This window comes from Crocodylus siamensis, chromosome 2 (assembly GCF_052110815.1).
Source record: "Crocodylus siamensis isolate JL-2025a chromosome 2, ASM5211081v1, whole genome shotgun sequence".
NCBI lineage: Eukaryota > Metazoa > Chordata > Crocodylia > Crocodylidae > Crocodylus > Crocodylus siamensis.
Genome location: NC_143396.1, coordinates 99024203 through 99040475, shown reverse-complemented (window position 1 = coordinate 99040475; position 16273 = coordinate 99024203). Strand labels below are relative to the sequence as shown.

General features: G+C 44.6%; 1 protein-coding gene across 8 annotated transcripts in view; it reads right to left on the bottom strand.

The window, feature by feature from the left end:
- Positions 1-16273, bottom strand: part of INPP4B (inositol polyphosphate-4-phosphatase type II B) — a 613602-nt gene that overhangs the window by 136440 nt on the left and 460889 nt on the right. For all 8 annotated transcript variants that reach the window (XM_090036465.1, XM_090036466.1, XM_090036467.1 and 5 more), the window contains one exon: positions 10189-10297. In XM_090036465.1, coding sequence (XP_089892591.1) covers positions 10189-10297 — 109 coding nt within the window. The remainder of the gene's footprint in view (positions 1-10188; positions 10298-16273) is intronic.

Genomic DNA, 16273 nt, shown 5'->3' with positions numbered 1-16273 from the left:
CCGCCTATCTTCTGGCGTGGATGCTTTGCCCCAAAGTTTGGTGTCATCGGCGAACTTGGCCAGTCCACTCCTGACTCCAGTGTCCACATCGTTAATGAAGATGTTGAACAGTATGGGTCCAAGGACAGAGCCTTGAGGGACCCCACTGGTCACAGGGCACCACGATGAGTGACTGCCATCAATTACAACCCTCTGGGTCCGACCACGGAGCCAATTTCCCAGCCAGCGGATCGTGGTGGAGCCAAGGCCACAACTGGCCAGTTTGGCCAAGAGGTGATCGTGGGATACCAGATCAAAGGCTTTTTTGAAGTCAAGATATATGACATCAATCTCTTCTCCCTCATCCAGGTGATAGGTCACCTGGTCGTAGAAGGAAATGAGATTGGTCAAACAAGACCTACCCACAACAAACCCGTGCTGGCTATCCCTTAGGATGTTAGCCTGGGCCAGTCCATCAAGGATGGCCTCCTTAATAAACTTTTCTAAGATCTTCCCCAGGATACAAGTCAGGCTAATGGGCCTGTAGTTAGCCGGATCCACTCTCCTCCCTTTCTTGAAGATCGGCACCGCATTGGCCTTCTTCCAGTCTTCGGGCACTACACCAGAGCGCCAGGAGTTTTCAAAGATCCGTGCCAGGGGCTGGGCTACGACGCTCATCAGCTCCTTGAGTACAGATTGTCAGGGCCGGCTGACTTGAAGGTATCCAGCTTCTCGAGGTGTTCCTTCATGAGGTCAGCATTTATGGAGGGTAGGGGATCCCCATCACCCGGATCTCCCTGTCCTGTAGCAGGCATGGGCGTCCCATGGGACTGATGAAAGACTGACGCAAAGTACCTATTTAATAGGTTGGCTTTTTCCTGGGCGTCAGTTGTCAGTTGCCCCATCTGGTTTAGCAGGGGTCCAACGTTGCCCTTGCTTTTCCTCCGGCTCCCCACATATCTGAAAAAGGACTTTTTGTTGTCCTTAATGCTTGAAGCTAGTTGGAGTTCAGTTGCAGCCTTGGCTTTCCTGGTTTGCTCCCTGCAGGACCGGACCAGTGCAGAATAATCCTCTTTGGAGGTGAATCCCGTCCTCTATCCCTTGTAGGCTTTCCTTTTTAGCCGCAGGGGGTCCGCTAGGTCCCTGGAGAGCCAGGAGGGCTGCTGTGCCTTCTTGCTGCCTTTCCTCCGTGTTGGAATAGATTTAGCTTGTGCATTGAGGATCGCTTCCTTGAGAAGCAGCCACTCTTCTTGAACTCCCATCTCCCTGAGGTCACGGTTCCTAAGGGCCTGACCGACAAACCTCTTGAGCTTGTCAAAGTCGGCTTTTCTGAAGTCAAGGACTTCTGTGTTGCTGACTGCCTTGCCAGCTTTACGGCAGATGGTGAGGGTGATCAGCTCATAGTCACTGTCACCCAGCTTCCCATCGATCACTAGGTCGCCGATTAGGTCGTCCCCCATAGCCAGTACCAGGTCGAGCAGCGCTTTGCCTCTCGTTGGCCCACAGACTTCTTGAGTCAGGTAGAGGTCATCCACGCACAAGAGAAAGCTTTGTGACCGCTCGGATTTTGCTGAGTGATCTTCCCACGAGATGTCCGGGTAATTGAAGCCACCCATGACAACCAAGGTCCTGGACCAAGTGGCCTCAGTCAGTTCCCGGGCGAACTCCTGGTCAAGCTCAGGACTTTGAGTGGGAGGTCTGTAGTAGACTCCCACCGTTGTGTCCCCTGTGCCGTATTCCCCACGAATTTTTACCCAGAGGGTCTCTAGCTGTCCATGCTGGTCGCCAACATCAGCTTGCAGGGACATGTAGCTTTCCTTCACATAGAGAGCTACACCCCCGCCCCTTTTGTCAACACGATCCCTCCTGTACAGGGTATAGCCCTCTATGCCCGTGGTCCAGTCATGGGTGGAGTCCCACCAGGTCTCCGTTATCCCAATGACGTCATAATTCTTTGCACTGAGCAGGAGGATGAGCTCCTCCTGCTTGTTGCCCAGGCTCCTGGCATTAGTGTACAGGCAGGCAAGTGTCCCCCTGGGGGCTCTTGCCTTGCCCACAGATTGTGCCAGGGCTGGGGCAGGGGTGGGCTCCCTTAAGTGCTTTGGTCTGCTGGCTTTGCAAGGGCCGTTCAGCGGGCCAGCAGGGGCAGTAGTCCCCCCATCCCCCAGCGGGCTTAGTTTAAAGCCCGGTGGAGCAGGTCAGCCAGCCTGGCTGAGAAGAGCCTCCTCCCCAGGGGGGAGAGGTGGAGGCCATCTCTTCCCAGCAGCTCGCTGCCTCTCTCGCCAAAGAGTGGGCTGTGGTCGTGGAAGCCAAAGCCTTCCTGATGACACCAGCTCCGCAGTCTTTGGTTCACTACGTGGATTCTCCTCTCCCTCCTCCCGAGACTGGGAGGATCGACGAAAACACCACCTGAGCTCCCAGACCCCTAAGCCCCGCTCCCAAATCCCTGTAGCACCTCATGACCTGGCTGGGGGTGGTCCAAGCTGTGTCATTGGTGCCCACGTGAACAAGGAGCATGGGATAATGGTCTGTGGGCCGGAGGAGCTCTGGGATCCTCTCCACAATGTCTTGGATGCCGGCCCCCGTGTAGCAGCAGACTTCCCGGGCTAAGGGGTTGGGGCAGCAGATTGCCCCCTCAGGCCCCTGCAGGATGGAGTCTCCCACAACAAACATCTTTTGTTTTGACTTGGGGAGAGCGGGGGCAGTAGCTGTGGTTGAGCCTGGGTTGCCTGCGGGAGCTGGCAACTGAGCAGGCTCTGCTGGGGCTGCAAGAGGTGCGAACCTGTTGCTAAGCTCTGGTGAGGGAGGGGCCTTGGTGCGGCGGGCCTTAGGGCCCTTGACCACCTTGGTCCATGCCCCTGACTGGGCAGAGCGGGAGGTCCCAGAGTCCTCCTTAGTCCTGGAGGGAGACGGTGCTCTTGCAGGATCAGTCGCTGATTCAGGGCACCTTCAGCACATCTAGTAGCAAGGCTGTGGAAGAAGCTGCACGGAGATTATCTAAGTCCACTGTACTTTTCAGGGAGAGACCACTGATTAAAAGGGTCAAAAAGGACAGCAATATTATTCACATTGATATTACCTCATAGGCAGACTTTGGAACTTATTCAGGAACAAGCACGTAAGCAGCATTGAAAGCAGCACTTCCTTTGCTTCCTAGCCCCTGAAAACCATACAAGCCCCTCTGCATACCAACACATCTGAAGGATGTAACCTTTTGAAATATGAACGTAAAAGTAAAAGGAGGCTGCTGGTACCCTCTTCATTAACAACCTGCAACATACTTCGTCCTTTTTTCTGACTCTTGTTTCCTATTCCCCTACTCCTACTCTGGGAGTTCACAGCAAGCAGACTTCTTTGAATGGAGCTGATATACTTGCTGGAGGGACTCCTCCTAGGCTTGGGCCACAAAAAGCCTTGCAGGGGGGCCATAAAATAGTCATGCCTCCATTGATCCTATTCAGTAAAGATAGAAGTAAAGGTCTAGCAAAATAGAAAGATGGAGACAAACGAAAGATATGAGACGCACTGTACAACGATTCCACAGCACACAAACATCTGAAGTTATGCAGGTGCTTCATCACCAGCACCCAACCTCTCAATGCTATACCCAAGGAGACACATCTACAGATGTGGAACAAGTTGTGGACAAGCACCTGGCTGAGGTCATCTGACCCAAGCACTCTTTCCCACCCAGGGCAGGTAGTCAGATGCAATGATATCCTGATGTCCCTTCTGACCCTAATATCTATGAATGTGTAAGGGACTGAAGAAAATACCTGACGGAAGAAAAATGGACATTCCAACAGCCGAGTCCTTATGAACCATGCTGACAAACCATGGAAAAGGAGCCAGACACTCCAAGGAATTATTGAAGAAGTGGAGCTATACCATTGGTTCAAACCACCTGTGACTGTGGCACAGAGCCTCAGACTATGCAACACCAGCTGCAATGCCCACTGCTTGAAGGCACATGTACAACAAAGGACCTTGCAAAGTATAATAAACGAGCACAAGTATGTGCAACAAAATGGTCAAATGTGGTGTGAAGACACAAGAAGTAGTAGTAAAGCTAAGTAGACATGGATTGAAGAACTGTGCAACATATGCAGCCCCTATGGAAACTCTAAGATAGGTCATGTTTCTTCTTTACATGGCAATTTGCCCCAGTTCCTGATTGACCAGGACATATACATACTTTAATAATGAATGTTTAGTTAGTATTGGAGGGAGCATATTCTATCCTGAGTCTCCATAGAAGATTCTGACTGGCAAGTAAGAGAGTTTCACTGTGGACTGAGGTTTCTATATGGCACATAACTCTGGAACCTTAATGTACAGACCCAAATTAAAAATACACTTCAAACTCTTTCCCTGGAATAAATCTGCAATATGTAAACCAATATGTAAAGTGCTTTAGGTTCTTTCTGGAGGAGAGGACTATACTAATATAAACCATTCTATTTAGAAATAATTATACTCATTAAGCTGTGCTTATGATGAGCACTAGCAAATTCAATGACTTGCATACATTTTTAAAAATAAAGTTCAGCACAAAAGTTGGTGTACATATTAAAATAGATCAGATACAGAAAGTACTACATACTTCTATCAATATCTATTTTCTCTATTTTTAGGATGCCAAAACAGAAGCCAGGACAAAGGAAACAGTCTGATGCAAGAGCAGTTCCTATAGTTATTAACTATTTTCTCAAACCTATTAAAAGAAACTGAAAAAAGAAAAGTGAAGAGCAAATGTTAGAAAAGAAGCCTGTTAGAGTTATGAATCAGACAGCTAAGAGCCAGCTGTATAGTTGAGAATGCCCTGTCATCTTCTAAAGGATGTAATGTGATAGTCTCAGCACATGCATAGGATGGGGAGAATGGCAATTCAAGAATGTGAAAGCCATGTTGTTGTTAAATCAGCCATGATCCTGAGGGCAAAATCATGCTACAAGAACTTGGTAAGCATTGTGTGCAGAACAAGGTTTTCTCCATTTGTTGTCTTTTCCTTATGAGAAAAAAGATCTCTAAAATAAACTTATGGTAAAGGCAACATTTTCAAAATTGCACTTGCTTTTGTGTGCTGGCTATGAATGCTTTTGTGATTAAAGCATAGGACATCATTTCTGACTTTGCCACATGCTTTCTGTAGGATTTTGGACAAATCACCTAGGTTAAATTTTTCAAAACTTGGTAATCTCAATTAGGCACTTAAATCAGAAGCCTGATCATCAGTGGCACTGTGTACCCATGTATTCTTATTACATTTAACTTATCTATATAACTTTAAGCATCCATGTTTTAAACTGTTGAACTAATTCTTGCTGCATCAACTATACCATTCATAAGACAGGGATAACAGTATGAACTGAGATACTGAAACAGTTAATACAGTAACATGTTATACCATTAAAGACTCTCTGATGGAAGCCATTGCAGTATTACAAAATATTACTACTAACATTATTAATATACGCTGATAATTTGGTGCTCTGTTGCCCAATTTTCAGGTGTTTATACACATAAACGTGGGTTTTGCTTTTGGTCATAATTTTCTAGGTCACTTGGGGAAAAAACAGTGCTTAAGTGCTTTATATTTTTTATGTTTTTGTATTAGTGAATGATAATTTGACGAGCCTCCTGATTCTCGGGGTTGGGTTTCTTCTGTATCCAGAGCCATTTGCTGGAGTTGTAAGTAGAGATTCCTCAAGGAGAACAAAGTACTCAGGAACAGCCATCATGGATTCACCAAAAGCAAATTACAACCTGATTTCCTTCTATATGGTGACAGGCTCTGTGGATGGAGGGAGAGGAGTGGATTGATATACCTTGACTTTAGCAAGGCTCTTGACACTGTCTCCCACATTCTCATTAACAGACTAAAAGAATACAAACTAAATACAAGTACTATAAGGTGAATGCAAAACTGATTGGATCGCTGTCTTCAACAAGCAGTCATGAATGGTTTAATGTCTAGTTGGGAGGAGGTATCAGGAGGCATCCCCCAGAGGTTTGTCCTGGGTCTGGTATTATTTAAGATCTTCATTATTGATTTGGATGATGGGGCTGAGTGCACGTTTAGCAAATTTGTAGATGATACCAAGCTGAGCGGAGTTGCAGACACTCTGGAAGGTATGACAGGGACCCAAAATAATCTGGATAATCTGGAAGAATGATTCACAATCAACTAGATTAAATTAAACAAGGACAAACAAATAAAAAGTCCTGTACTCGGGATATGTAGTAACTGAACTGCTCTGTACTTGGGATGTGTAATAACTGAAATGAAAACTTGGAGATACTTCCTAATAGTAGGAGCTGAGAATTGGGAGATGGTCTCTAAAATAAGGAGCGAGTTGAGTTGGAGAGAGACAAAGGGGCTGCAGAGGTCACCTACATCTCTTCAAAGTTTTTTTAGTTCTTCTCATTCACTATAAACCTGTATGTACTGAAGCTAATAATCACTGCATGGTGTCAGGAGGGGTAAGTGAGAAAGAACTTGAAATAATTTGAGTTTGAGACTGAAACAGAAGATGGAAACTAACAGTATGTGGGGCAATGAGTCATGTGGAAGGACAAGAGCCACTGTAAATGATCTTCCTGCACAATTATAATCTAGGTAAACAGACAGTAATGGAAGTTTTGCAATCTCCACTTCGCCTTCTGATGTCAGGCAATACAACAGTGAAGTGGAAGACATTCAGTCAAACATTTGAGCGGTACCTAGCAGCCACAGACGTAGAAGAGAAAAACAGCAAAGTAAAATCCTCAATCTTCATGCATATTGTGGAGGAAGAAGCTGTTAATAATACTTTTACCTTTGCAAAAGGCCAAACTAAGTAGTTAAATTTAATATTGTCCAAATTTCAGGAGTACTGTATGCAAAAAAAAAAAAAAGGGGGTAAAACACCTGAAAGATACCGATTTTTAACATGAAAACAAACAATAAAGTATAGATCAGAATGTCACTGAACTAAAGAGACTGAATAACAACAGTGCTTTTAGGAACCCAACACAATCCCCGATTAGAGATGGGATTATTTGTGGCACTGTAGGCAATACGTTACAAGAAAAACCATTGTGTGAGGAAGACTTATCCCTAAAAAAAAAAGACTATGCAGATGTACAGGGCAGCAGAAACTGTGAAGATTCAGGCTATAGGGCTGAATGCACCAAAAGGCATTGTCCAAGCAGCATGCATGAAAGAATGTGGCCAGAAAAAGCCACCTTACAGGGTGGTATTTTCCATTAGCAAAGGAACTGTAAACAAGAGAAAGCAGTCACCCAATTTTACAGCAACTGTGAAAGACAACATGAACCCAAATGTGCTGCATTTGGAAAGCTTTATTTTAACTGTAACAGGTGAAACCGTTTAGTCAGGTACTCCAGATCCCAAACACAAACACTTTAAGTGCCTACAGTTGACAGCATACCAAAATTTTCTATAGATATAGTAGAATCAAGCAAAATCAAGGAGGGGGATTGGATTTTGCCAGTGGAAGTGCAAGGAACAATACTTATATTTAAATTGGACACTGGAGCTCGGGATTAACATTATACCAGAACATGAATATTGAAAATTATAACAGACCAAAAGTGAGTCCAACAAGCATCACAATAACTGACTATTTAAGAACATATCATACCAGTGAAAGGGAGATGCACTGCTAGCATCCAACATAAACACAGAGCATACAAGCTCCCATTCATTGTGCTACCTAAGGAGCTGACACCAATTCACAGTCTCGCAGCTTCTAAGAAACTGAATCTAGTTATGTGTGTGCTAGCAGTACAAGACAACACAATTTTTAAAAATCTAAATCCAAACTATCTTTTTAGAAAGAAACCAGCTGTTCTAAAACACAAGCTACCACACAGGTGCCAACTCTGTGGGTGCTCTCATGCTTAAGCACCCACTGAAAAAAAGTTAGCGGGTGCTCAGTACCCACAAGCCATAGCCAAGACATTAAAAAAACAAAAACAAAAGCATGCTTTAGCAGAAAAAGCAGTGCATTATTTTGACCCAGATCTGCCTAGTCTGTAAAGATGAGGGACTTCAGCGGGGCTTTTTGGCACTTTTAGCTAAAGCTGATTCAAACAGCTATTAGATAAAAGCCCCCAAAAGCCCCACTGAAGTGCCTGATCTAAACAGATGCTCCAGAGCCAGGTTGAAGTAACGTGCTGCCTCTTCTGGGCGTGTGTGGAGCTTGGCACAGGAATGTGCCAAGTTCAAAGTAAGATGCCGTTTTTGGGGGTGGCGCGCATTTATGTCTTTAAGCATCCACTGGCAAAAACCAAAGTTGGTGCCTACGAACAACCATGTTCTTAAGGGAAAAAGTATATCTACCTTAAACAGCAGGCTGGACTAGATGATCTCATGAGGTCTCTTCCAGCTCTATTTTCCTATGATCCTATGGATTCTCAGTACTAACTTCCATTTCAGGAATTTGTCAGTGCTAAGCAATATTTGCCTTTCACTGGTAACTTTTCTGCTCTGTAAGCAGGCCAGTGAAACTTTTTCCTTAAAACTTTTATATCCATGCAGTTTAAAATAGAAAAAAATTGAAGTTATTAAAATATCAGATATGTTTGAGCTAATCATTTCCATCAGTCCCTGTGGTGCTGCTTTGCAACTGCATAAGCAAGTAGTTCACTCACTCAACCTTCAAAATGAATTCAAATAATAAGCTCCTTGGGTACTATCTGTTAGTACAGTGCCTTGCAAAATGGGGCTGTGATACATGACTGGGGCTCTTAGGTACTGTAATATTATTATTGTTAATAGTCATGTTTTATTTTACTCTGCTACCATAAGAAGTCAAGAGCAGAGTTGCAGCTGACAGCCTAAAAATGCATTTTGTATTGACAGATCACTAGAGAAAATGGAAACTGTGTGCATTGGGGGATTAATGCAGAAATGTTATTAGACGACACTGAAGTAAACAGTAAAACTTCATCAGTCTCTTTTGTGTGCTTTGTGATGGTGATAACAATAAACATTGTTTAGCATTGGGTATATATGATAATTCGTCTTCAAAGGAGACTCATGACAGTCTAATAAATGAACATGTCAGCAGGAGTCAGTAACCCTTGAGTTCTAATTCAAATGACACCTGGATTAAATTGTAGGAGATTGGTTCAGTCACTGCAGGCCTAAATATCAACAAGACAGAGCATTCACAGCTACCACTGAATTCAGTGACAGTTACAGGCTGATCAGAACTCCTGAAAGGCCCCAGTTCAGCAAACACATGCATTTCCTACTCAGTCACCAACATACTGAACTGAAAGGTTGACTGTAACTATGGGCTCAGATGCTTGTCTGAGCAAGGATCATGAAAAGGCTCTCTGTCTTTATTGAATCTCAGTTTCCCTATTGTAGAATAAGGACAATAGTTTCTTACCTACTTCAGTGGGGTGTTTTGTGAAGATGGTATCTATACTTGCATATAAATGTGAAGTGCTATCTACAGACATTCTACATACAATTGTTACAAAGGAAAAAACTGTTGAAATGTGGCTATATGTTACTTTCTCTGTTAGCACAGATTGTTACAAAGCCTTTATAAAATGCTACAGAAGAGGTTGCCCTTTCTTACGCACGTAGTTTCAAACACAAGTGCTCCTTTCCTGAAATGTGGGGAGAAAAATATTATAGCTTGACTTAACTTTATTTCAGGGGTATTAAACTCATCTGGCACCCCAGGCTGAATCTCAGCTATGGGGCTCCTTGCCGAACAGATTCAGCCCAGGATGTGTGACAACAGTGGTGTCAGCAGCTCTGACTAACCTGTAGCTGTATAAGCTTTCACTCACTCTCCTACCACCAACTGCAATGTTTATCAGGGCCCAAGGGTCCTGAATTTTGTAGCAGGCCACTTTCCTTGGTCACATCCCTAAATTCTGGTGGCCATCCAAGCTGGACAGAGCAGCTCTGTGGGCCATACCCAGCCCACAGGCTTTACATTTGACACCCTTGCTTTACTTGATTCCATGGTAAACATAAACCTTGCCCTTAAAACCTAAAATAGAATCCCAAATAATTAAAACAACCTAATAAAGAGTGGAAGATAAAGGAGCTATTTGGCAGGCAGAGCCTTATCTGATGCCAGTACATTTAACCTGCTACACATTAAGCAGATAAGACTATTTGATCAGCAGATGACAAATTGCAGTGCAATGTCCTAGTTATTTATAATAAGTACTTACTTTCGCCTTTCTGCCTCAAATTTATTCAACAGTTTCCGAAGGCCACCATTCTTAAATCCCTGATAATGTGCTGCAGGGGCTCCCACTGTGATGACATCATACAGAGAATCTGGAATGATAAGAAACAAAGTATTGAGCTGTGTGTGCATGCACACGCGTGCACACACACACACCCCTCCCACTCCATGGCCACACTATTGTGGTCCTTATACAACAGATGGAGGGAATGATTCATCATATTATGCCAGAAACAACCTAACATCATTGGCTAGGTACAGATGTTACACTTAATGTGTATTAAGCATGCAGAAAGTGCTTTACAGCTATAACTGAACAGACATTCACAGTTCTTAGAGCACTTTAAAAATGGATCCCACTCCAAGTTAACCCTGGATGGTTGTGTACTAACCTACAGCATTTTCTGTTACGGTGCTTTATTAAATGTTTGTGTCAGATCCCACTGAGAGTTAACTTATTGCATGGTTGCCACCATCCCAGACAGCATTGTATAGGTCTGCACTCTAGCCTCAAGTAGAGCTGATTTGCAATGACCCAAATCAGTGACAGCTTCTGATTCCAGCCCCCTGCACAGCCTGGCAATGGGATGGGGGGGAGGAGGGGGGGTTCTTTCCCTTCAATTGCCCCAGCCCCAGTGTGCCACAGCTTAGCCAGGAGGTGCTCTGGGGTCCCTCTCCCAGCAGTCACTGCCCATCTCTGCAGCTCTGCCCACTCATGAGCTGGCATCTATCAGCAGCGGCTGTGGGGGAGAGTGGGGAAGGGAGCCTCTTGCTGCAAGGGTCCTCACCGTAGCTTGTTGGCTAAGGGGTCACAGGAGGGACCAGGCTGGTTTTATGCAGCACAGAGGCTCTACCCCCGGTCACAATTCATGGAGCATCCCCACACTGCATGCTTGTGGCTCCAGCTGCCATGTCACTTGGGTGGGAAGGGTCATTAAATGGTCCCCCCCAACAGTTTGCTGGCTTGGTGCTCGGGGGGAGGCGGGGGGGATTGGGCCAAGCTTGATCAGCATGGCAGGGGGTCTCTGTTCACCCAATCTCCCAATCAACCAACCTAGCAGCTGCCATCAGAAGCTGCACAGCAAGGCTACTCCAGCTTTTCACTGCACCAGAAACTGTGGCCAGGGAAAAAGGGAGCCCCCCCATGCCACAAAGCCACACAGCTTGCTGTTTTGGTAGAGGGGTCAGTCTGAGGCACTGGCATTTCCTTTCCCCTGGCTGTAGTTCCCAATGCAGCAAAACATGGGGCCAGGTAGCTCTGCTGCATCTGCTGTCTGGCGCTGTCAAGAGGCTGGGGCAGGGGAAAAGCAACCCTCCCGCCCAACTTCCCCCCCCCATCTTACTAGCTGGGGTCTTTGGGGAGGCTGGGCTGGCTTGCACAGCAGAGGGGCACCCTTCTCCCTAGTTACTGGTATGCGGAAATGCTGGCCCAGGCTGTCCCTCCTGCTGGCTGCTGCTGTCAAGAGGCTTGGGTGGAGGGGGAAGGGAGCCCCCCTGCCATGGGGACACAGCCCAGTCCCCCCCACCCCAAGTCCTCAGCTAGCAAGCTTGGGGAGTGGTGAGGTCATGGTGGTAGACTCCCTTTCCCTATAGTGCAGCAACCAGCAGCTGCAGAAGGGGCAGCCTAGTCCAGTGTTTCCCCACGCTGGGAATGGGAGTTGCAGGGGAGGGAGTCCCCTCCTGTGGTGACTTGGCCCACTGCCCCCAGCAAGCTAGTATGCTCTGTGATGGCCTTGCAGCAGAGGGGCTCTGTTTCCTCACCTCTCCACCCCTAGCTACTGCTGACAGTCACCAGGTGGTGAGGAGGGGGAAAGTGGTGGGAAGGGGTGCTGCTCCAGCAGCCTCCTGGGAGGCATGAAGGTGCACCCACCTTGCCCCCACCTGCTGGCTGTGGCCAGTGCAGGCAGACAGAGGTTGCCCCCCACAACCAAACAGCACACATCTGCTTGGTTGTAACACGCTCCAACTTATAGCATTTTACATAGAGGTGTGATACAGCACTTTCTGCCATTGGCTTTTTGAATATCTGCATTTAGCCTGTATCTCAAGGGGCAAAGGCTTGATCAATGCTTCCACACAGCCACCTGCATACCTCAGAAAAAGAGGATGTTTATCTGATTTATTAGCTCATTTTAATGATATGCCACAGCGTAGAACAATATGTTCTAGCTCTGTAGTTTGCTCAGCTACAATGTAAATTGGTCTTTTGTGCATTTCACTTTATTGTGCCTTATATTGTTTAATTTGCAGTAATGTTGAAATTCATAGATTCATGAATTCTAAGTCCATATGGGACCATTATGCTCAACTAGACTGACCTCAGGTATAACACGGGCCACAGATTTTTCCCAGTGATTCATGCAGTAAGCTCATAACTTTCTGCTAAACTAGAACATATCTTTTTAAAAGATATAAACTTGATTAAAAAACTCCAAGTGACAGGAAATCTACCACCTCTGGAGGTAAGTTGCTCTAATGGTTAATGCAGCTCTCTATTAAGACTGCATTTTTCTGTAGTCTGAATTTGCTTAGCTTTAACTTACAGCCACTGGGCCTTATTAAATAATGGGTCCTCTCTCTTCAGAAATCTTCTTGCTGTATTTGTTCCTGTATAGGATTGGGAACAATGATCCTGCCTTGAGCAGGGGCTGAATTAGATGATGATGTGAGCTCAGTTCCAGTCCTACTTTCCTATGAAATCAAATTCACAGCCAATTTTACTTACACTGGAAGGGAAAAACAGAAAACAAAATTGCAACACCTTTAATTCTAAAATTGAAACACTAGCTCTCCTTTCTTTTAACTCTTGTGATGTTTGTCTTCACTTTTTTCAAAAAACACATCAAGCATGTATTCCTTATTTGTTTCCTGGCACCGGAGAAAGAAAAGGAAAAACAAAGTGATGAGATTGAAAAATAGCTTCTGTTTCACACTAATACTTGATTACTGACATAATTATTTGTGGACACATTTTGTTTAGACAGAGATCTGATTTTATCAGTAAATTTGGTAGCTGAAGATTTAATTGCTTGTATTTACACTTGGATTTACAATTATTTTGTGCCCACAATACCCATAGGTATGAAAATTAATGTCAGGTTGTGGCCCTTTTAAAATCTGGATCCAAAGGAACTGTAAAAGCCTCTGTCTCTAGCTAAGACAATGTGTATCCCTCAAGGAAGCTTCACATTTAAATTGAAATCCAAGCCTGTTCTCAAATGTATCTTTGTTGCATTCTGATGACAAATGTCGCCATAAGCTGGAACACTGTAGAAATGATTCACAGTTAATGAACTGTATTTTATTTGTGGTGCTCGATTTCAAAGTAGATCCATTCAAATTGATTTTAACACTGTTATATTGGTTGCTCTTCAGTTCCATTTAAAAGTAGAAGTGAAACAATTTCATGAGCCTCAGGTGAACTCCTAAGTTCCTGAAGCATCCTGTCTTACAGGTCCATCATAAAGATTTATCAAAAATATATAATCTTGAGTCATTAGAGCTACACTATTACATATGGCAGTACATTGTTATATTGCTTAAATGATTTTAGAAAAGAGTGAAAACAAAACACTTAGTTTAACTGTATAATGGTATGGGATGTTTGTTTTTTTAGATGTCACACTATATGAAATGTTTTTTAAAAACTGAACATCGCTGGTTTTGCTTACTGTGTATTGAAAGGAAGTAGATGCAGACAATGTGGCAAAAATCATTAGTCTCAATGCTTACCTCAAAAGTTACAGAAACAGTTAAAAACACACCTTAATTATTACAGAATGTGAAGGAAGAGAATACAAAAGGAGTAGAAAATAAAGGATGATTAATTTAAAACCTAATTATTTCTATAAATTATTTTGACTTCTAAAATACTGGTGTCCTCAACTCAAACCTCATGACATGTATAACCCCTAACATTAATTACAGATTAATACTTGAACAATAGTATAAGAAGACTCCCTGATGGCTTACCTAATTCATCATCCCAAATAACTTAGTCAAGAAAAACCTCACTAAAATACGAGTCCTGCAACATAGCTGAAATATGAGCAAAGGGAACTAGTTCCAGAGTTGAAGCTTCCTGTTCCAAATCCAGATTAAGTATAGAAACTGCACCAACCGATATTGTTTGTGAGGGTGATGGAGAAACCTCTTGCCCTTCCCTCACATGACATGGCCAATGTTTTATATTACATTCAGAAATAAATTATAAACAGTTTAAACAACAGGGTAATAATATTTTTAATAACATATGTAATTGCAGGAAAACAGTTTTAAAAAATAAAAAAAAGAAAAGCCAAGTTTTTCAAAATATTTTTTCCTTATTTGCAGGGGTTTTTTTGATGAAAATCAAACCAGTTCTAGTGGCAATGCACTCCACACAATTCCCGCTAGAAGAGGCGTGGGCAAAATATGACCCATGGATCCACAGCACCCAGGGATTTTATCTGGCCTATGGTGGGTCCCTTGGCCCTGCTCATTCCAAGCACAGGGGGCAACCCAGGCTGTGGTGCATGTGGCTGTTTCTACCACTTCCAGATGTGCAGCAGGCTTGGGGAGGCACAACAGCTGGACTCAGTTTCCCAGCACCCCTGGGAGAGGTTGCTCCTTCTGGCTGCCACTGCCACTGGACCCAGCCCTGCTGCCCAGGCACCCCAGCCTGTCCACCCCACATCTGTTGCCAGGGTTGCCACATGGCATGGGTGGGCAGGATCTCCATGGAGACCAGCCTGCGACTCCTGAAGGCAGGGTATGTTTGGCTAGGCAGAAGGGATGGGACTGTGGGTGGATGGGGAGTGGCATCTGGGAGCAGGATGAGTGGGCAGGTGGTGACAACATGGGGCTGCAGCCTGGGGCAGAGCCATGATTCAGAGAGTAGATTGTGACTCTGGCCCAAGACCCAACCCTGCACTGTCACAACCCCAAATCTTGGCCCAAGCCCAGCACCAACCCAACCCTGGCCCTGCCTGCCTGTTCCACCAAGTGTTTTTCATTCATTTGTTCAGATATTAAGCTATATGTTGTTGCTAAGAGCCTAATTAAAGTCAAAGATGTGGTAAAGACTTGTATAAAGTAAGGCCTATTAAATTTAACAAAGCCTTGAAGTACTAAGAACCTGTGCACAGTTAAAATTAATCTTATCAAAAGAATGCAAGGTCTGTACTGTTATTGGTCAGTCCTAAGGACAGTTGAAGTAAGAAGAATCTGAATGGCTGTAAGTTATCAGCATAGCTCGGAAGGTATAAATAGGCTGGCACATCCGGAAATCATTTGGAAGGAAGATACAGGTCTGTGAAATGGACTAATTAGCTGCTGACCTGGATCAGTGGGCCCATGGATCTCGAGAAGCCCAAGGACCAAATACCAGGGTCCTTTCCGGTACTTCTAGGACAGCACTGATTGGGGACTCCTGACTTTGCTGAGCTTTGTGGAAAGAGAAACTTGCCATACATCAGGCATCAGAGGGGACTGCCGATAAGTTGCCAAAGTGAATTATTATTGTCTGTCATTATCTGTCTTAACAAAAACACGACTATATGTAGTATACTAAGTCAATAAACCTTTCTTACCTTTCTACCCCTTGACTATACTCTCAATCCCAAACCCTCCACAGGTGGCTGGGACAGACACTCAGGAAAAAGCCAAATCTCCTTAATGACTATTTCGCATCAATCTTCCATCAGCCCAGTGGGATCACCCTGCCTGACAAGAGGCAGGATCACCAAGGGAAGGGCAAACCTGTAACCACCATTACCAGTGATCTTGTGAGGGAACATCTTAAGAGGCTAGACATCCACAAATCAGCCAGCCCAGATGGAATGCACCCAAGAGTGCTAAAGGAACTAGCTGATATTATAGCACAGCCTATGGTGAGGATATTAAAGAACTTGTGGTGCTCGGGCGAGGTGCCCTGATGATTGGAAGGGGGCCAATCTTCAAGAAAGGGTGAAGGGAAGATCCAGGGAACTACAGGCCAATTAGCTTGACCTCATTCCCTGGGAAGATCCTGGAAAAAGTCATTAACACCTTTACCAACATCCTAACAGAAGGTAATATTCTGAGAGATA